Genomic DNA, 23111 nt, shown 5'->3' with positions numbered 1-23111 from the left:
CAGCTCTGGAGTATAATACAGGATATAACTCAGGATCAGTACAGGATAATTAATGTAATGTATATATACAGTGACCTCACCAGCAGAAGAGTGAGTACAGCTCTGGAGTATAATACAGGATATAACTCAGGATCAGTATAGGATAAGTAATGTAGTGTATGTATGTACACAGTGACCTCACCAGTAGAATAGTGAGTACAGCTCTGGAATATAATACAGGATATAACTCAGGATCAGTACAGGATAAGTAATGTATGTACACAGTGATCTCACCAGCAGAATAGTGAGTACAGCTCTGCAGTATAATACAGGATATAACTCAGGATCAGTACGGGATAAGTAATGTAATGTATGTGCACAGTGACTTCACCAGCAGAATAGTGAGTACAGCTCTGGAGTATAATACAGGATATAATTCAGGATCAGTACAGGATAAGTAATGTAATGTATGTACACAGTGACCTCACCAGCAGAATAGTGAGTGCAGCTCTGGGGTATAATTCAGGATATAACTCAGGATAAGTAATGCAATGTATGTACACAGTGACCTCACCAGCAGAATAGTGAGTACAGCTCTGGAGTATAATACAGGATATAACTCAGGATCAGTACAGGATAAGTAATGTAATGTAATGTACACAGTGACCCCACCAGCAGAATAGTGAGTACAGCTCTGGAGTATAATACAGGATATAACTCAGGATCAGACATCCTACAAAAGCAAACAACAGATTTTTTCTCATTATACCTGTTCACTTCTGATGATAGAAGGTGGGATGGAAAAGAAGAATCCAGCTTTGACACCTTCCATGGCTACTGATGGCTTCCCATCAAATGCATGAAGAAGGACATGTTCAGCACCTGGGAAAACAAAAAGGACAAAGGTCCATCAAGTACACAGACAGCAGTCAGTTATCTTTTCTCTTAAATGGGTTATTCCAAGATTAGAAATAATCCAGTATCTACAGGATAAGGGATAACCAGCTAAATAGGGGGTCTGTATGCTGAGACTTCCAACAATCACTAGAATACAGGTCAATTGCTCCAATGTTAATGGGGGCAATCGTCATGCTGTGATCAGTGCCCCCCCCCCACCTTAATTATTGACAGCAGTGGTCTTCAACATGCGGACCTCCAGATGTTGCAAAACTACAACTCCCAGCATGCCCGGACAGCCGTTGGCTGTCCGGGCATGCTGGGAGTTGCAGATTTGCATCATCTGGAGGTCCACAGGTTGAAGACCACTGATTTACAGGCTACTACCTTGTTCTCTTCAAAGGGGTATTCCAGGCCCAAACTTTTTTTTTATATATATCAACTGGCTCCGGAAAGTTAAACAGATTTGTAAATTACTTCTATTAAAAAAATCTTAATCCTTCCAATAGTTATTAGCTTCTGAAGTTGAGTTGTTGTTTTCTGTCTAACTGCTCTCTGATGACTCACATCATGACGTGACATCATCATTGAGCAGTTAGACAGAAAACTTCAGAAGCTAATAACTATTGGAAGGATTAAGATTTTTAAAAGAAGTAATTAACAAATCTGTTTATGTTTCCGGAGCCACTTGATATATATAAAAAAAGTTTTTGCCTGGAATACCCCTTTAATCAAACCTCAATAGAAGTAATTACAGCACGGGTCGCTGTGACTCATTTTAAACAGTTGCCACGCCAATGACTACGTCAGCCAATTTGCATATAGCGTGGGACAACTATAAGGCTAGGTTTCCACGCAGGTTTTTTTTTTCTTTTTTATGGCGAAACTTTTCTTTCCTACTGGATCCGCTTCTGACTTTGGCTCTAAAACTGCAGAGGCAGATATCCAAAAATTGTGTGCAGACATAGCCTAAAAGTCTTTTTCAGCACATTAAAGTGGTTATCCAAGAAAAAAATACTTTTTATATATATATATATATATATATATATATATATATATATATATATATATATATCAACTGGCTCCAGAAAGTTAAACAGATTTGTAAATTACTTCTATTAAAAAATCTTAATCCTATCAGTACTTATGAGCTGCTGAAGTTGAGTTGTTCTTTTCTGTCTAAGTGCTCTCTGATGACACCTGTCTCGGGAACTGTCCAGAGTAGAAGCAAATCCCCATAGCAAACCTCTTTTACTCTGTGCAGTTCCCAAGACAAGCAGAGATGTCAGTAGAGAGCACTGTTGCCAGACAGAAAACAACAACTCAACTTCAGCAGCTGATAAGTATTGAAAGGATTAAGATTTTTTTAATAGAAGTAATTTACAAATCTGTTCAACTTTCTGGAACCAGTTGATATAAAAAAAAAAAGGTTTTTTTCCTGGAATACCCCTTTAATACATGGAACTCATGACATATGACACATACTACTATTATATAGCAAGAGTTTAAGTGACAGGTTCCCTTTAATCCTAGTCAAGTCCAAAAGTAAAATGTACAGCACCTTGTTCCTTGAGGAGGTTAATAGTTGGTCTTCCAGCTGAACGGGAGTGAACATTTCTGGAATGAAAAGCAGGAAAAAATCACAATTAAAAAGGAAAAAAAAAATAAAAATAAAAAAAAAACAAGGAAAAAAGTTCAAACACGACAGTGAATTATTTCTTAGTAGAATGGTTTACAAAGAAATGGCCGAAAGAGTAGCCAATATCTGATGTTGTGTATAGAGGAAGATGGCGGCCACATTCAGTTATAGAAGATTGCAGTATTTCATATTAGTATAAAAGATCTTTTATTCTTAATTTTAAAGGGGTACTCCCGGGGAAAACTTTTTTTTTTTTTTATATCAACTGATGCCAGAAAGTTAAAAAGATTTGAAAAACACTTCTATTAAAAAATCTTAATCTTTCCAGTACTTATAAGCGGCTTTATACTACAGAGGAAATGCTTTCCTTTTTGGATTTCTCTTCTGTCCCGACCACAGTGCTCTCTGCTGACCTCTGCTGTCCATTTTAGGAACTGTCCAGAGCAGGAGAAAATGCCCATAGCAAACATATGCTGCTCTGGACAGTTCCTAAAATGGACAGCAGAGGTCAGCAGAGAGCACTGTGGTCGTGACAGAAGAGAAATCCAAAAAGAAAATAATTTCCTCTGTAGTATACAGCTCCTAAAATGTACCGGAAGGATCAAGATTTTTTAATAGAAGGAATTTACAAATCTGTTTAACTTTCTGGCACCAGTTGATTTAAAAAAAAAAAAAAAAAAAAAAAAGTTTTCCACCAGAGTACCCCTTTAACCCCTTAAGGAGAATTTTATTTTTACGTTTACGTTTTTTTCCTCCTCCCCTTCAAAAAATCATAACTCTTTTATATTTTCATCCACAGACTAGTATGAGGGCTTGTTTTTTGCGCGACCAGTTGTCCTTTGTAATGACATCACTCATTATATCATAAAATGTAAGGCGCAACCAAAAAAATACTATTTGTGTGGGGAAATTAAAAAGAAAACCGCAATTTTGCAAATTCTGGAAGGTTTTGTTTTCACGCCGTACAATTTATGGTAAAAATGACGTGTTCTTTATTCCCTGGGTCAATACGATTAAAATGATACCCATGATTATAACTTTTCTATTACTGTTGCGCTTAAAAAAAATCGCAAACTCTTTAACCAAATTAGTACATTTAAAATCCCCCTATTTGAACTTTTTCATTTTTCCGTATAAGCGGTGGTATGAGGGCTCATTTTTTGCGCCGTGATCTGTACTTTTTATTAACACCATATTTGCTTATACAAAACTTTTATTACATTTTTTATTAATTTTTTTGGGAATAAAATATGTTATAAAAAAGCAGCTATTTTGGACTTTTTTTTTTTTACGTTCACGCCGTTCACCGTACGGGATCATTTACATTTTATTTTAATAGTTTGGATATTTACGCACGCGGCGATACCAAATATGTATATAAAATAATTTTTTTACACTTTTTGGGGGTAAAATAGGGAAAATGGGACAGTTTACGTTTTTATTGGGGGAGGGGGTTTTTCACATTTTTTTTACTTTATTTTTTTACTTTTTACTATTTATAGCAACCATTCGATTGTTAATGCTGTTCAGTGTTATGTATAGGACACAGCACTGATCAGCATTATCGGTCATCTTCTGCTCTGGTCTGCGGGAAGGCAGATCAGAGCAGAAGACTCCCGGAAGACAGCGGAGGCAGGTGAGGGGACCTCCGTCTGCCGTGCAGGATGATCGGATCACCGCGGCAGCGCTGCGGGCGATCCGATCATCCTGTTAAGTGACCGCGATGCTGCAGATGCCGTGATCTGTATTGATCACGGCATCTGAGGGGTTAATGGCGGACATCCGCGGGATTGCGGGTGTCCGCCATTACCGGTGGGTCCCTGGCTGCGATCCACAGCCTAGACCTGCCGCGCATGATGCCGGCATCGCTATGATGCCCGCGGTTATGCTTAGGACGTAAATGTACGTCCTGGTGAGTTAAGTACCACATCACCAGGACGTACATTTACGTCCTGTGTCGTTAAAGGGGTTAAAGGGGTAGGACAGTGAACTGAACTTATCAGACACTTATCCCCTATCCACAGGAGAGGAGTGTCTGATTGCAGGGGACAAACCGCTACTATACGGGGCCCTGGCTACTTACAAGTCCTCGGTGCACTCCGGCTCCCACATTCTTTTCCTGTTGGCCAATCACTGTCTAAGACGAGACATCACTGAGGCCTGTGATTGGTTGAGCGGCCCGTCACTTGCATTCATCCAGGTAGGTGAGGGCCGCTCTGCTTTGAGGATGTGTAAGTAGCCAGGGCCCCCTACAGGAGCTTGTGGGGTGTCCCAGCAATCAGACCCCCTGCCATCATACACTTAGGGGGAAAGTGTCTGACATTTTCAGTTCCCTGGGCTAGCCCTTAAAAAAAATAACATAAATAAAATAAATAAATAAAAAGTCTCTATCCCCCCCCCTCCCCCCTACAAGAAATGAGTGATGCTATTGAGCCGGGCACTTACAGGGGCAGACCGAGCCGCTTGGCCAGTTGAATCTGTCTGATAAACACCTGACGCTGCTCTTCTTTCTGGTCGTCTGTGTTTGCTATACGGGGGGTAAAATCCAATCCCACCTATTGACAGAATGGCAAAAAAATATTTAAATATGAAATCATAAATTACAATACAAGTATACGTATAGGCAATAGTGTTACCCATGGAAACTAGAGATGAGCGAACTTACAGTAAATTCGATTCGTCACAAACTTCTCGGCTCGGCGGTTGATGACTTATCCTGCATAACTTAGTTCAGCTTTCAGGTGCTCCCGTGGGCTGGAAAAGGTGAATACAGTCCTAGGAGACTCTTTCTTAGGACTGTATCCACCTTTTCCAGACCACCGGAGCGCCGGAAAGCTGAACTAATTTCCGCAGGATAAGTCATCAACTGCCGAGCCGAGAAGTTTGTGACGAATCGAATTTACTGTAAGTTCGCTCATCTCTAATGGAAACCAATGTATATCATATTTCTAGTGCAAATTAAAAAAAAACACTTTGGACGACCATCAATGCTTCAGCTGATAGAGAATAGTTCCGACCGGTCTATATTTTCTACACCTCCCCCTGCCCCCATTTAAAAGAGGGGGGAAGGGGGTTCCAAAAGCAGTCGTAAAAACAATCTTCTAGTGTTCTGCTAGTTAAAGGGGAACTCCACTGGAAAACATTTTCTTTTGAATCAACTGGTGCCAGAAAGTTAAAACAGATTTGTAAATTACTTCTTTTAAAAAAAAAAATATATCTTAATCCTTCCAGTACTTATCAGCTGCTGTATACTACAGAGGAAGTTTTTTTATTTTTAAATGTCCTTTCTGTCTGACCACAGTGCTCTCTGCTGACACCTCTGTCCGTGTCGGGAACTGTTCGGAGCAGGAGAGAGAGGCTTGCTATGGGGATTTTGCTGCTACTCTGGACAGTTCCTAAAATAGACAGAGGTGTCAGCAGAGAGCACTGTGGACAGGCAGAAAGGAAATTCAAAAAGAAAAGAACTTCCTGTTGGGCATATAGCAGCTGAAAAGTACTGGAAGGATTAATATTATTAAATAGAAGTCATTTACAAATCTGTTAACATTTTTTGGCACCAGTTGATTAAAAAAAAAAAAAAAAAAGTTTTCCAGCGGAGTACCCCTTTAATAAAGCTGATACAGAGCTCCCAATCTCCTGCATAAATACAGAATTCAATAACAAATCTGTCCACCTGCCGCCACCTCTTACTGCATAGAATTCAGTGCAGAGTTTCCAAACCAGGGTGCCCCCAGCTGTTGCAAAACTACAACTTCCAGCATGCCCGGACAACCAAATCAGCAGTTGTCCAACATTATATAACCTAGACATGTCTCGACCTAGAACATCCACAAAACTATGTTCAGTACCTCTCCGATAGCCAACAAGTCATCTTTGTATTGTTCTATTAAAGGCAGAGCGTCTTCTAGATCCTGGGAGGGAAATACAGAGAAAAATTGCCTTTAAAACACATTCAAAAGCTGTTCTGTGTCGGGCAAATGTATGTGACGATATGATCTCACACGGAGGTTGTCAGGTTAGTTTCCTTAAAGGCAAATCTGTCTCGGAAAAGTCGTGTGGATTGATTAATTTTGGAGAAAAAAATTCAATACATTCAAAAGATATAATACATTCATTGTCCTTTAAAGGAAACCTGTCATGTTGATAAAACAGTCAACTCGGCAGCTAACATGTTATAGAGCAGAAGGAGCTGAGCAGATGATATATACAATACAGTACAATCTACAGGTATCAGGTTATAGAGCAGGAGGAGCTGAGCAGATGATATATACAATACAGTACAATCTGCAGGTATCATGTTATAGAGCAGGAGGAGCTGAGCAGATGATATATACAATACAGTACAATATGCAGGTATCATGTTATAGAGCAGGAGGAGCTGAGCAGATGATATATACAATACAGTACAATCTGCAGGTATCATGTTATAGAGCAGGAGGAGCTGAGCAGATGATATATACAATACAGTACAATATGCAGGTATCATGTTATAGAGCAGGAGGAGCTGAGCAGATGATATATACAATACAGTACAATATGCAGGTATCATGTTATAGAGCAGGAGGAGCTGAGCAGATTATGTATACAATACAGTACAATCTGCAGGTAACATGTTATAGAGAAGGAGGAGCTGAGCAGATGATATATACAATACAGTACAATTTGCAGGTATCATGTTATAGAGCAGGAGGAGCTGAGCAAATAATATATACAGTACAGTACAATCTGCAGGTATCATGTTATAGAGAAGGAGGAGCTGAGCAGATGATATATACAATACAGTACAATCTGCAGGTATCATGTTATAGAACAGGAGGAGCTGAGCAGATGATATATACAATACAGTACAATCTGCAGGTATCATGTTATAGGACAGGAGGAGCTGAGCAGATGATATATATAATACAGTACAATCTGCAGGTAACATGTTATAGAGCAGGAGGAGCTGAGCAGATTATATATACAATACAGTACAATCTACAGGTATCAGGTTATAGAGCAGGAGGAGCTGAGCAGATGATATATACAATACAGTACAATCTGCAGGAATCATGTTATAGAGCAGGAGGCGCTGAGCAGATGATATATACAACACAGTACAATCTGCAGGTATCATGTTATAGAGCAGGAGGAGCTGAGCAGATGATATATACAATACAGTACAATCTGCAGGTATCATGTTATAGAGCAGGAGGTGCTGAGCAGATGATATATATACACACACAATACAGTACAATCTGCAGGTAACATGTTATAGAGCAGGAGGAGCTGAGCAGATGATATATACAATACAGTACAATATGCAGGTATCTTGTTATAGAGCAGGAGGAGCTGAGCAGATGATATATACAATACAGTATAATCTGCAGGTATCATGTTATAGAACAGGAGGAGCTGAGCAGATGATATATACAATACAGTACAATCTAATATCCTCTCTGTCTAACAACCCAAAACGCCTTTTTGACACGTTCAACTCTCTCCTTCGGCCTAAAGTACAGACCCCAATCACTAATCTCTGTGCTGAAGACCTGGCCAAATACTTCAAAACTAAAATTGATGACATTCGTGATGAAATCCTCTCCCAGTCCCCTAAAAGTTCTGATCCAATTCCCAGGCACGTCTCCTCTTCATCACTCTCAGCTTTTGAGCCTGTAACGGAGGATGAGGTTTCCAGGCTCCTCTCCTCCACCCGCTCCACTACCTGCTCTAGTGACCCCATGCCTTCACACCTCATCCAGTCTCTCTCTCTCTCTCCTGCTATCAGCTGTCACCTAACTAAAATCTTTAACCCCTCCCTCTCTTCTGGGGTCTTTCCCTCCTCCGTCAAATACTCTATTTGAAAAAACCATCTCTGGACCCGTCCTGTGCAGCCAACTATCGACCCGTCTCAAATCTCCCCTTTATCTCCAAACTCCTGGAGCGCTTGGTCTACTCCCGCCTTATCCGCTATCTCTCCGAGAACTCTCTCCTTGATCCCTTACAGTCTGGTTTCCGCTCCCTTCACTCCACAGAAACAGCCCAAACCAAAGTCACTAACGATCTTCTGACGGCCAAATCAAATGGCAATTTCTCTTTACTGATTCTCTTGGACCTGTCTGCGGCTTATGACACTGTGGATTACCAACTCCTCCTCAGTAGTCTCCGCTCCATCGGTCTCAAGGACTCTGCTCTCGCCTGGTTTTCCTCCTCTCTGGCCGCTCCTTTAGCGTCTCGTTTTCTGGCTCTACTTCTTCTCCTCTTCCCCTTGCTGTCGGGGTTCCCCAGGGATCGGTCCTGGGTCCTCTACTCTTTTCACTCTACACATCCCCCATTGGAAAAACAATCAGTAGATTTGGTTTCCAGTACCACCTCTATGCTGATGACACCCAACTCTATACCTCTTCCTCCAACATCACCCCTGCACTCCTACAGAATACCAGTGACTGTCTCTCTGCTGTCTCACACATCATGTCCTCTTTATATCTGAAACTAAATCTTTCTAAAACAGAACTTCTTGTTTTTTCTCCATCAATTGATACTGTACCTAACCCTGACATTTCCATCTCGGTATGTGGTACTACCATAACTCCCGGGCAGCAGGATCGCTGTCTTGGAGTTATACTTGACTCTGATCTGTCTTTCACTCCCCATATTCAGTCTCTTTCACGTTCTTGTCACCTGCATCTCAAAAACATTTCCAGAATCCCCCGTTTCTCACTACTGAAACTGCTAAAACTCTCATTATTGCTTTGATTCACTCCCGCCTCGACTACTGTAACTCTTTACTAATAGGCCTTCCTTTCTCTAAACTCTCTCCTCTCCAGTCCATCCTTAATGCCGCAGCCAGACTCATCTTCCTCTCCAGCCGCTACACCGACGCCTCCTCCCTGTGCCAGTCACTACACTGGTTACCAATTCAGTCCAGAATACAGTACAAAATCCTCAGTCTCACACACAAAGCTCTCCACAATGCTGCACCTCCTTACATCTCCTCTCTCATCTCTGTCTACCATCCTACATGTTCTCTCCGATCTGCTAATGATCTCACACTAACATCTTCTATAATCCGAACTTCTCACTCCCGTCTCCAAGACTTCACTCGTGCAGCACCGGTTCTCTGGAATGCTATCTCTCAATCCCTCAGACTCAACAACAACATCCATAGTTTCAATCGTGGCCTAAAAACACATCTCTTCAGACAGGCCTATAACATTCTTTAATTGGCCTCAACATATCCTCAACATATCCTCAACATATCCCCAACATATCCCCAACATATCCCCAACATATCCCCAACATATCCCCGAAATATCCCCAACATATCCTCAACATATCCCCAACATATCCCCAACATATCCCCAACATATCCTCAACATATCCTCAACATATCCCCAACATATCCCCAACATATCCCCAACATATCCTCAACATATCCTCAACATATCCCCAACATATCCCCAACATATCCCCAACATATCCCCAACATATCCCCAACATATCCTCAACATATCCCCAACATATCCCCAACATATCCCCAACATATCCCAAACATATCCCCAACATATCCCCAACATATCCCCAACATATCCTCACACCTCTTGTTTGAATAGTTATTGTGTAATTTTATATCTGATACTTGTCTTTGTTTGTACCCCATAATTGTAAGCGCTGCGGAATCTGTAGGCACTATATAAATAAATAAATAGAGCAGGAGGAGCTGAGCAGATGATATATACAATACAGTACAATCTGCAGGTAACATGTTATAGAGCAGGAGGAGCTGAGCAGATGATATGTACAATACAGTACAATCTGCAGGTATCATGTTATAGAGCAGGAGGAGCCGAGCAGATGATATATACAATACAGTACAATCTGCAGGTGTCATGTTATAGAGCAGGAGGAGCTGAGCAGATGATATATACAATACAGTACAATCTGCAGGTATCATGTTATAGAGCAGGAGGAGCGGAGAAGATGATATATACAATACAGTACAATCTGCCGGTATCAGGTTATAGAGCAGGAGGAGATGAGCTGATGATATATACAATACAGTACAATTTGCAGGTATCATGTTATAGAGCAGGAGGAGCTGAGCAGATGATATATACAATACAGTACAATCTGCCAGTATCATGTTATAGAGCAGGAGGAGCAGAGCAGATTAATATAAAGTTTTATGGGAAAAGTTCCAGGATAACTTGTCATTTATTCATGTAATTCTCTGTTCATTCAGGGCTAAGTAGTCAAGTGGGCGGTCCTATAGAGAGATCTATCACTCAATGAGTAGGACCGCCCACATGACTATTTACCCCAGAATGAGATGAGAATCTCATGAATAAATGACAAGTTGTCCTGGAACTTTCCCCACAATACTATATATCAATCTGCTCGGCTCCTCCTACCCTAAAACATGATGCCTGCAGATTGGGCGACATTGTCAATGTGACAGGTTCCCTTTAAAGAAATTCTCTGGGACTTTAGAACTGATGGCCTAGGCTTAAAGGGGTATTCCAGGAAAAAACTTTTTTTAATATATCAACTGGCTCCAGAAAATTAAACAGATTTGTAAATAACCTCTATTAAAAAATGTTAGTCCTTTCAGTACTTATGAGCTTCTGAAGTTAAGGTTGTTCTTTTCTGTCTAAGTCCTCTCTGATGACACCTGTCTCGGGAAACACCCAGTTTAGAAGCAAATCCCCATAGCAAACCTCTTCTAAACTGGGCGTTTCCCGAGACACGTGTCATCAGAGAGCACTTATACAGAAAAGAACAACCTTAACTTCAGAAGCTCATAAGTACTGAAAGGATTAAAAAAATTAATAGAAGTTATTTACAAATCTGTTTAACTTTCTGAAGCCAGTTGATATATAAAAAAAAAGTTTTTTCCTGGAATACCCCTTTAAAATGGGCCAGTGTTTTCCCAACCGGGGTGCCTCCAGCTGTTGCCAGACTACAACTCTCAGCATTCCCGGACATGCTGGGAGTTGTAGTTTGCCAACAGCTGGAGGCACCCTGGTTGGGAAATACTGCAATAGACCATCAAAGTTTGATCAGTGGAAAACGTGAGGGAATCCACTTTATTCTCCCAACATTTAATGGAAGCGGACACAAGACGTACACACCCCTGTTCTTCTACTTGGAACAGTCTGACATTTAGAGGGTGTTTTTTTTATTCCTGAGTAGAAGATAAGCAGATATAATGTTAAAAGTGAAGGCCATTTTATTCTGTTTAATCATGTCCACATAAAACTTGGCATAAATCCCTCTCTGTGTAAGGATGCGTTCACACTGAGGAATAGGAGAGCAATCCTCTGGTAAAAAAAATTTCATGCAAAATCGAGCGGAATTAATGCAGAATTCCATGCAGATTTTCTGTACAGAATAAAGGAGGAAACTGGTTTTTTTTTTATGGACTACAACCACCAATTGGAATTGGGCGGAGTTTCCGCACAAATTCAGCACAGAAACAATTTTAAGCGGAAATGTTTTTATTATTGACTTCAATGGACTTTTGCTCGCGTATTCCGTATTTTTCTAGCGGAACGGAATTCCGCAAGCGGAATTTATGCAGTGTGAACAGTGCAGAGTACAATACATTGAAGTCAATGGCAAAGCAGGTGTTAATTACTTCTAAGAGGAGAATTCAAGAGGAATTACTCGAGTAAATTCCTCTTGAATTACTCAGTGTGAACGCACCCTAAGGAGCATATAATAACATCTATGACAATAAACAGGAACCATATACAGTGATCCCTCAACTTACAATGGCCTCAACATACAATAGTTTCCACATACAATGGTCTTTTCTGGTCTTGTCTGGACCATTGTAACTTGAAACCAGACTCAACATACAATGTACGGACAGTCCAGATCTGTGAAATGTGTCAATCGCCGGAAGAACTGACCAATCAGAATGGACATTCACTGGTAAAACACCTGTATTACTGAAGTGTATGCACTGACTAGTGTCTGGTAGCGCCCCCTACAGTACAGGGAGGTATTACATGTTCTGTACTCTTTTCCTGTATTACTAAAGCATAAGCACTGACTGCCTGTCTGGTAGCGCCCCCTATAGTACAGGGAGGTATTACATGTTCTGTACTACTCTTTACCTGTATTACTGAAGTGTATGCACTGACTGGTGTCTGGTAGCGCCCCCTACAGTACAGGGAGGTATTACATGTTCTGTACTCTTTACCTGTATTACTGAAGCGTATGCACTGACTGGTGTCTGGTAGCGCCCCCTACAGTACAGGGAGGTATTACATGTTCTGTACTCTTTACCTGTATTACTGAGGTGCATGCACTGACTGGTGTCTGGTAGCGCCCCCTACAGTACAGGGTGGTACTACATGTTCTGTACTCTTTACCTGTATTACTGAGGTGCATGCACTGACTGATGTCTGGTAGCGGCCCTTACAGTACAGGGAGGTATTACGTGTTCTGTACTCTTTACCTGTATTACTGAAGTGTATACACTGACTGGTGTCTGGTAGCGCCCCCTACAGTACAGGGAGGTATTACATGTTCTGTACTCTTTGCCTGTACCAGGGTTAGCTGCTCCTTTGGACACCAGGTGAGGGCGACTCCATGTTACTTTTTTAGGACATTTCATGTACTGTACAGGACCCTGAAGAAGCTCCTGTCCTCTACATAGACAGTGATATGTAAGGACTTGCTTTTTTTTTCCATAGTATGTTTTTATTAAAATTTTCAAGTAAAGAGTAAAGAATAACATAACATAGCAAAAGTAAGGACTTGCTTTATCTATATTAGTTATCTACTTATTTTTCTTAAATCCTCACTTTTTCCTATTTTTGGATGACATTTTGTTGGCTTCAGAACTAGTTACCAGGTTTCCATAGAGTTCTGGTCTCAACATACAATGGTTTCACCATACAATGGTCGTCCTGGAACCAATTAATATTGTAACTTGAGAGACCACTGTACAGTGATCCCTCAACTTACAATATTTTCATCATACAATGGTCTTTTCTGGACCATTGTAAGTTGAAACCAGACTTAACATACAATACTACGGACAGTCCAGATCTGTGAAACGCGTCAATGGCCGGAAGAACCGACCAATCAGAATGGGCATTCACTGGTAAAACACCTGTATTACTGAAGTGTATGCACTGACTGGCGTCTGGTAGCGCCCCCTACAGTATAGGGAGGTATTACATGTTCTGTACTCTTTACCTGTGCTATCTATCTATATTACTTATCTACTTATTTTTCTTTAAAGGGGTGCAACATTTTTTTTTTTTTTTTATCAACTGGTGCCAGAAAGTTAAACAGATTTGTAAATTACTTCTTTTAAAACATCTTAATCCTTCCAGTACTTATTAGCTGCTGAATACAGAGGAAATTCTTTTCTTTTTGGAACACAAAGCTCTCTGCTGAGATCATCACCACAGTGCTCTCTGCTGACACCTCTGTCCATTTTAGGAACTGTCCAGAGCAGCATATGTTTGCTATGGGGATTTTCTCCTACTCTGGATAATTCTTAAAATGGACAGAGATGTCAGCAGAGAGCACTGTGTTCCAAAAAGAAAATAATTTCCTCTGTAGTATTCAGCTGCTAATAAGTACTGGAAGGATTAAGATTTTTTAATAGAAGTTATTTACAAATCTGTTTAACTTTCTGGAGCCAGCTGATATGTAAAAAAAAAAATTAAATAAAACGTTCTTCCCGGGATAACCCCTTTAAAGTGATGAGAGGTTTCCTTTAAGAAACAGTGATGGGATCTGGTATCCAAGAAAGATGTCTGTGGATAGAGAATGTTCTATGGTGAGATTCATCCTATTGTAATCGCTGCTGCTGGTGGCGTATTTCTAGTGCAGTGTTTCCCCACCAGGGTGCCTCCAGCTATTGCAAAACTACAACTCCCAGCATGCCCAGACAGCCTTTGGCTCACTTTTTCCTTTTTTTTGGATGCCATTTTGGGGCTTCAGAACCAATTACCAGGTTCCCATAGAATTATGTTTTCTCAACATACAATGGTCTCAACATACAATGGTCGTTCTGGAACCAACTAATATTGTAACGTGAGGGACCACTGTATTCAGATTACCCTGTGAATCTGGGACTGCAGGTCATAGGGGAAATGGGTAAAATTCCCTAACAGGTCATTTTAAACCTCTCACCTTAAGAGTTGCGCTGCGTTGCTGATCTGGCTGTGATGCTTGGACGGGGTGCACCCCTAAACATGGGAACACCAGCTGTGGATACCTGTATAGATAGATCAGATACAGGGGCGTTATTTGCCATGTTCTATAGCCAACAGGACACATTTGACCAGTGTGTCCCAACCAGGGTGCCTCCAGCTGTTGCAAAACTACAGCTCCCAGGATGCCCGGACAGCCAAGGGCTGTCCGGGCATCCTGGGAGTTGTAGTTTTGCAACAGCTGGAGGCCCATTGGTTGGGAAACACTGCACTAGAGAAATTTATGCAGTGTGAACCCAGTCTAAGGAAGCTGAGGGGAATTTATCAAACCATTTCGACTGCTTTTTCCGTCTAAATTCGTTGCATGTAAATCTGCAGGCTGGCCACATGCGACATTTCATTCAGAACGTTTAAATGTCATTACCAGGAAACGTTTGTATTTAGATCACTTTGTGCAGCGGTCACTGATTTATCACGTGCGACTTTTTTGTAAAATGTCGCAAAAATGTCCGACGGGCAGGTTTAGAAGTTACCAAAGGGCAAGTCAACCCTACCCTATAGAACTCTATGTGACAATACAACTAGGGTCCGTGCAATATTCGATACATTTGTCGCACGGTCACCACTTCGCTGCGACATTTAAAAAGGTACGCCACTGGTGCCAGAAAGTTATACAGATTTGTTGTTAATTACTTCTATAAAAAATAAAAAAAATCTTAATCCTTCCATTACTTATCAGCTGCTGTATGCTCCAGAGGAAGTTCTTTTCTTTTTGAATTTCCTTTCTGTCTGACCACAGTGCTCTCTGCTGACACCTCTGTCCATGTCAGGAACTGTCCAGAGCAGGACAGGTTTGCTATGTGGATTTGCTCCTACTCTGGACAGTTCCTGACATGGACAGAGGTGTCTGCAGAGAGCACTGTGGTCAGACAGAAAGGAAATTCAAAAAGAAAAGAATTTCCTCTGGAACATACAGCAGCTGAGAAGTCCTGGAAGGATTACGATTTTTAATTGACGTAATTTAAAAATCTACTAAACTTTCTGGCACCAGTTGATTAAAAAAAAAAAAAATGTTTTCCAGTGGAGTACCCCTTTAAAGGGGTACTCCGGTGGAAACCTTTTTTTTTTTTTTTTTTTTTTAAATCAACTGGTGCCAGAAAGTTAAACAGATTTGTAAATCACTTCTATAAAAAAAAATCTTAATTCTTTTTAGTACGTATTAACTGCTGAATACTACATAGGAAATTCTTTTCTTTTTGGAACACAGAGCTCTCTGCTGACATCATGACCACAGTGCTCTCTGCTGACATCTCATCTCCACATATGTTTTCTCTGGGGATTTTCTCCTACTCTGGACAGTTCTTAAAATGGACAGAGATGTCAGCAGAGAGCACTGTGCTGGTGATGTCAGCAGAGAGCTCTGTGTTCCAAAAAGAAAATAAATTTCCTCTGTAGTATTCAGCAGCTAATAAGTACTGGAAGGATTAAGATTTTTTAATAAACGTAATTTAAAAATCTATTAAACTTTCTGGCACCAGTTGATAAAAAAAAAAAAAAAAAAATGTTTTCCAGTGGAGTACCCCTTTAACCAGACTACAGTAGAGCAGTTCTGTGGTGATCCATCAAAATCCGTGCGCCAAATTTACGAAAAGTCTGCAACTTTTACCGCAAAATTTCAGCTAAAAGAAAACAATGAAAATTCACAACACTCTTTGTAAATGCCCCCCCCCCCCCCGCTGTACCCAGATTGGTCGGATCACATGTATATGTTCATTACCATTTACTCACCGCTTAGAAAGCTTAATTACTTTCTCAAACTCTCCTGAATGTTCCGCAACAGCCACAAGGGCCCGGACACCGATCTGAAATGTAGAGATGGGGCATAAGGGTAACACGAGAAGAAGCTGCCAAGCTATAGAAGTAAATAAAAATGTTTATATATATATATATATATATATATATATATATATATATATATATATATATATATATATACACAGGGCTCGAGTCCTGCAGGAACGCATGGGAACGGAGTACCTGCACTTTTTCCACAGCAGAAACACTGTTCCCCATTGCAGGACTCCTGCAGGACCAGCCCTTCAGTAAGAAATCTTAAGTGAGTTCCCACACTTTTTTTCCCAGGACTTGACCCCTGTATATATATATATGAAAAATCTTTAGACGCGTTTCGTTTTAGATGTGTTAAAGGGGTACTCCACTGCTCAGCGTTCGGAACAAACTGTTGCGAACACTGGAGCCGGGAGCTTGTGACGTCATAGTCCTGCACCCTCATGAAGTCACGCCCCGCCCCCTCAATGCAAGTCTATGGGAGGGGGCGTGACGGCCGTCACGCCCCCTCCCATAGACTTGCATTGAAGGGGTGGGGCGTGACATTGAGTGGGCGGGGCTATGATGTCACAAGCTCCAGCGTTCGGAACAGTTTGTTCCAAACGCTGAGCAGCGGAGTACCACTTTAAAAACTCCCTTTATAGAGTGTGTGGGCAGATAAGAACCAATACGGCCCCTCTAGTCTGCCCAATATTCTGAATACCGATATTAAAGCAGTGTCTCCCAACCAGGGCGCCTCCAGCTGTCATAGAACTAAAACTCTTTGGCTGTCCGGGCATGCTGGGAGTTGTGGTTCTACAACAGCCGAAGGCATCCTGGTTGGGAAACAATGAGTTAAGGATTTATATTATATTCAACAAAGAAAAAAACATTTTATTTAAAAAAAAAAAAAAAATTGCATCAGTACCTACCGCTTTGGCTTCATCCAAGACATTATCAATGTCCTGTAGATAAAAAAAGAACACAAGTTAACCGATGCAGAAAAAATATTAATCACATGTTCTGCTCGTTTTTATTTTTTATTTATTAATTTTTTTACTTTATTGAGGTTTTCAATTTTTAAATTTTTTTTGCTAAAAAGTAATTTTTTCTTAATTTAAAGGGGAAATCCCATGGAAACCTTTTTTTTTATCAACTGGTGCCAGAAAGTTAAACAGAATTGTAAATTACTTCTATTAAAAAATCTTAATCCTTCCAGTACTTATTAGCTGCTGAATACTACAGAGGAAATGGTTTTCTTTTTGGAACACAGAGCTCTCTGCTGACATCATAACCACAGTGCTCTCTGCTGACATCTCTGTCCATTTTAGGAACTGTCCAGAACAGCATATGTTTGCTATGGGGATTTTCTCCTACTCTGTAAAGTTTTTAAAATGGGCAGAGATGTCAGCAGAGAGCACTGTGTTCGTGATGTCAGCAGAGAGCTCTGTGTTCGTGATGTCAGCAGAGAGCTCTGTGTTCCAAAAAGAAAACCATTTCCTCTGTAGTATTCAGCAGCTAATAAGTACTGGAAGGATTAAGATTTTTTTATAGAAGTAATTTATTAATCTGTTAAACTTTCTGGCACCAGTTGAATAAAAATAAAAAATAAAAAAAAGTTTTCCACGGGAGTACCCCTTTAACAATGAGCAGTTACAGCTACAGTGCCTCCACAGGGGAAAAGATGCATTACACAATACTCCATAAAATCAAAGGGCTGATCCCATACTGCAGTGACATGTTGGGTCAGTTCATAATAAAAAAGGTGTTATCCACTTTTTTTAGGTCTATCCTGCTATTTTACCACCACGTCATTATATTTATTCTGAGTCAGATCTTTTTTGTATGTCATAGTAGTGATCTTGTGCTTTTGTTTTTTTTTTTTGTATTTTTTTTTTTTTAATTGGGGGGTAGGAGATTTAACCTTACATTAGAGTTGGGCTGTCTCAGGTTTAAAGGGGTACTCTGGCATCGGGTTAAAAAAAAAAATCTGCTGCAGTAGCAAACAGCATTGCTTACGTGTCTACCCCAGTTTTGAAACTACCAAAAATCTATTCATTTTGAGGGGTCTTAGTCCCGTACTTCCTGGTTGAGCAATCACTCAGAACTACAATTTCCAGAATGCACTGCTTCCCCTCAGCTCGTCATCACAGTCCTCCCACAGCATTCCTGTCAATTCCCCCACCCAGAGCTTCTGCAGAATATTGCAACTGATGTATTCATTCCCTGTCTGCTCCTTTGCCTGTGACATTGTTCAGCACAAGGAAACATAGCATAAGCACCCAATGAAGATTTATATGTATATATGACAGGGAGATGGTGATGTAGGCTGTAACGACTGGTCCAAGGTGATGACATCATTCACGTAGCGGGCTAGAGCTCAGAGACAAGATCCAGTCATGCCTCCTGAGACAGTAGAGGAGAGAGAAAGAAGCCTGGGAACTGCTGAGACAACACCACACTGACAACGAGAGGACTACACAACCTCCTGTAAAGAGAGGTAGGGAGGAGCCTGGGAGCTGCATAGACAATACCACATTTACAATGAGAGGACTACACAACTTTCTGTCAGGAGAGAAGGAGGTGTCGGGGAGCTGGAGGCAACACCACACTGACAATAAGAGGACTATACAATTTTCTGTCAGGGATGAATCACACAAAAGTGCACTATATTAGTAAGTTATATATGTTGTAGTGATAATTTTATTTAAAATACAATTATCAGAAACTGGAAAAACCTTTAATGTGTACCTGTCATTAGCAAATTAGCAAATCAGCAGGACTACTGACAAGCCAGTGTCCTCAGTGTACAGAGCCCTGCTTGTCCTCATTGTACAGAGCCCCGCTTGTCCTCAGTGCACAGAGCCCCGCTTGTCCTCAGTGCACAGAGCCCCGCTTGTCCTCAGTGTACGGAGCCCCGCTTGTCCTCAGTGTACAGAGTACTGCTTGTCCTCAGTGTACGGAGCCCCGCTTGTCCTCAGTGTACGGAGCCCCGCTTGTCCTCAGTGTACGGAGCCCCGCTTGTCCTCAGTGTACGGAGCCCCGCTTGTCCTCAGTGTACGGAGCCCCGCTTGTCCTCAGTGTACGGAGCCCCGCTTGTCCTCAGTGTACGGAGCCCCGCTTGTCCTCAGTGTACGGAGCCCCGCTTGTCCTCAGTGTACGGAGCCCCGCTTGTCCTCAGTGTACGGAGCCCCGCTTGTCCTCAGTGTACAGAGCCCCGCTTGTCCTAAGTGTACAGAGCTCCGCTTGTCCTCAGTGTACAGAGCCCCGCTTGTCCTCAGTGTACAGAGCCCCTCTTGTCCTCAATGTACAGAGCCCCGCTTGTCCTCAATGTACAGAGCCCCGCTTGTCCTCAATGTACAGAGCCCTGCTTGTCCTCAATGTACAGAGCCCTGCTTGTCCTCAGGTACAGAGCCCTGCTTGTCCTCAGTATACATGGCCTTGCTTGTCCTCAGTGTACAGAGCCCCGCTTGTCCTCAATGTACAGAGCCCCGCTTGTCCTCAATGTACAGAGCCCCGCTTGTCCTCAATGTACAGAGCCCCACTTGTCCTCAATGTACAGAGCCCCACTTGTCCTCAATGTACAGAGCCCCGCTTGTCCTCAATGTACAGAGTACTGCTTGTCCTCAGTGTACAGAGCCCTGCTTGTCCTCAGTGTACAGAGCCCTGCTTGTCCTCGGTGTACAGAGCCCTGCTTGTCCTCGGTGTACAGAGACCTGCTTGTCCTCCCTCACTTCCTGTATTTGGACTCCTCACAGAGACACACAGGCAATAGCTGCAGGGACAGCACTTTTTAAACCCAAAATGTTGTAATATACATTTTTTTTAACCAATGTATATTACAAATACCATAATATGTGTATTATCTACATTATATAAAAAGTTTTTTCCAATGACAGGTACATTTTAAAGAGATTAGACACATTCCGATGAGACCTTTCACAAGACTTTTCAGGACAAAGCGCTTTCAAACCTGATTCAAATCCGACAGCCAGATGATCACATCCGACCTTCAACTAGTCACACGACTTGTCACTTTCTCCCCTAGTGTTCAGGACAGGGTATACACAGGGTCGTATTTACAGCTCATACTGCCCCAGGCACTCGGACTGAATACACCCCATTAGGATGATTTCATATGCATCAGAAGTTTTTCATGCACAAATACACAACAAAAACCATATGGGCTACATGCAGATTTACTGTGGATCTCATTCCTATATATAACGTAGTGAAATCAGTCACAAATCCACAAATTCTGACCCATAAGGCTTCAACCAATGAAATGTTTTTTTTCCTCTGTTCCACAGCAAAGCAGCAGCTACATCAAAAGTATTTATTTATTTATATATATATATATATATATATATATATATATTTTTTTTTTTTTTACTCGCATTAGTGCTGCTCTGCACAACATTGCCACCCTTGGCACAGGCCCACAGGTACCTAGTGGTGATGGCCAATCTCTCCAATCATAGGGCTGGTTCACACTACGGAAAATCAAGGCAGAATTCGTGTCTGCATGTGGATTGTGTCTTGCATCAGACTTCCATTGCCTTCTTCGGGTTTTACCAGCTACTGTGAAAGGCCATTTCCCGAAGAATGAACATGTTCGTTTTTTCTGTCAGAATCTGTTCAGTAAAATCCCATTAAGTCGATTTTGGCACTTAATTCTGCTGCAAATTCAAGCGCCAATGGAAAACAAGCACCAATACCACATCAATTCTTCTCCATGGTAATAAAGCAGAGAAAAATTCACGGAGAATTTCCTTGTTTAAAGGCCCTCTGGCCGAAAACAACTTATCCCCTATCCGCAGGATAGAGGATAAGTGTTTGATTGCGGGAGGTCCGAAAGCTGGGAACCCCCTGCACGGGTCCGCAGCTCTCCCATGCAGGATGCAGTATGATGTTGCGGCCGACACACCTCCTCCATGTAGTTCTATGGGAGAGGCGGGGAGGCTGCGTTCGTGCCTCCCCGCCTCTCCCATAGAAATGTATGGGGAGGGGGCGTAACAGGAGATTGCGGGGGGGGGGGGGGGGTGTCCCAGCAGTTGGACCCCCACGATCAAACACTTATCCCCTATCCTATCCCCTATCCTGCCAGAATTTCCGCATTTATTTGTGCGGTTTCTGGCTTGTGTGGAATCTGCATGCTGAAATTCTGAAGTGTGAATGGTAGTTCGGAATCCCATTGCATTGAAGTCTATTGGGCTTTAATTTGATGCGGAATCTGTGCGGAATTCCGCATGCGAAAATTCTGCCATGTGAATAGACTAAGGCTACGTTCATGTGGCGGAAAATTTGCAGAATGTCTGCCCCGGAAAACACACGTGGACATTCACAAACAGTGGATGCTGACAGAATATGCCAGCGCTAGGACCGCTCGGAAATGTTCCGTCTCCATAGCCGGCAATGCATTTGCAAGCAGATTCCGCAGAAAGAATTCTGCATGGAAATTCCGCCATATGCGTGCTGCAGCAGAATCCCATTGAAAACAATAGGACTCTGCTGCATCAGAATTTCCTCTGCTGAATTTTTCCATCGGATCCGGTCGTGTGAACGTACCCTTAGGTCGATTTCGACACTCAATTCTGTTGTAAATTCTGTGGGAAAACAAGCGCCAATTCCACATCGATTCTGCTCCATGGTAAAAAGAGGAGGAAATTTCCGTGAGAAGAATTTCCTCGCAATTCCTTAGTGTGAACGTACCCTTACATTACTATCACTATGGTGCAATTACCCCAATAGGCAATGTAGCAATAAGTGGCTGACTTGCTGGATTGCACCAATAGCACTAGAGATGAGCGAACTTACAGTAAATTCGATTCGTCACGAACTTCTCGGCTCGACAGTTGATGTCTTATCCTGCGTAAATTAGTTCAGCTTTCAGGTGCTCCGGTGGGCTGGAAAAGGTGGATACAGTCCTAAGAAAGAGTCTCCTAGGACTGTATCCACCTTTTCCAGCCCACCGGAGCACCTGAAAGCCAAACTAATTTATGCAGGAAAAGTCATCAACTGCTGAGCCGAGAAGTTCGTGACGAATCGAATTTACTGTAAGTTCGCTCATCTCTAAATGGCACCTCCCAGTGGTCGCCTATGGATTTTACCGTCCCACAAGTAGTCATTTATGCGGAACTACAAGTTCCAGCATGACTGATTAAAAGCAACAACTGGAATCAGCCAAAGTTTTGTAAAGTGGATGAGAGACTTAATAAGGCAGTGTTTCCCGACCAGGGTGCCTCCAGCTGTTGCAAAACTACAACTCCCAGCATGCCCGGACAGCCTTTGGCTGTCCGGGCATGCTGGGAGTTGTAGTTTTGCAACAGCTGGAGGCACCCCGGTCGGGAAACACTGAGATAAGGAGATAAAACAGGACTAAATCCTCTTACATGGGTGAACTCTGCCGCAGACAGATGACAGTGACAGTCCACATAGCCCCCGCTCCAATCCATGGATGCCCAATGCCACAGCGCGCATGCGCATTTGGCCGCCACCTTTGTACACCTCCTACCAACATTAAAACGAGGAAAGAAAAGCGAAAGAACATGAAACATTATAATAATTGTTAGGTAGATGCTGGTTATACAAGAGCGAAGTAAAGGAGGGGA

At 41.9% G+C, this 23111-nt stretch overlaps 1 protein-coding gene across 4 annotated transcripts in view; it reads right to left on the bottom strand.

Annotated features, from left to right (window-relative positions):
• The window catches only part of LOC130363012 (putative deoxyribonuclease tatdn3-B), a 31252-nt gene that overhangs the window by 7987 nt on the left and 154 nt on the right, over positions 1 to 23111 (bottom strand). For 3 of the 4 annotated variants that reach the window (XM_056568277.1, XM_056568273.1, XM_056568276.1), the window contains 8 exons: positions 22893 to 23010; positions 17433 to 17465; positions 16462 to 16535; positions 14654 to 14738; positions 6364 to 6426; positions 4961 to 5070; positions 2438 to 2493; positions 749 to 861 (listed from right to left, as the gene is read on the bottom strand). In XM_056568277.1, the coding sequence (XP_056424252.1) occupies positions 749 to 861; positions 2438 to 2493; positions 4961 to 5070; positions 6364 to 6426; positions 14654 to 14738; positions 16462 to 16535; positions 17433 to 17465; positions 22893 to 22955 (597 nt within the window). In that variant the 5' untranslated portion in view covers positions 22956 to 23010. Of the gene's footprint in view, positions 1 to 748; positions 862 to 2437; positions 2494 to 4960; positions 5071 to 6363; positions 6427 to 14653; positions 14739 to 16461; positions 16536 to 17432; positions 17466 to 22892; positions 23106 to 23111 lie in introns of those variants that run through there. The other variant, XM_056568274.1, reaches the window with a different exon arrangement.

The sequence above is a fragment of the Hyla sarda genome, chromosome 3, assembly GCF_029499605.1.
Source record: "Hyla sarda isolate aHylSar1 chromosome 3, aHylSar1.hap1, whole genome shotgun sequence".
Taxonomy (NCBI): Eukaryota; Metazoa; Chordata; class Amphibia; order Anura; family Hylidae; genus Hyla; species Hyla sarda.
Note: the sequence above shows the minus strand (reverse complement) of the source record. Positions and strands in the feature narration are given on the sequence as shown.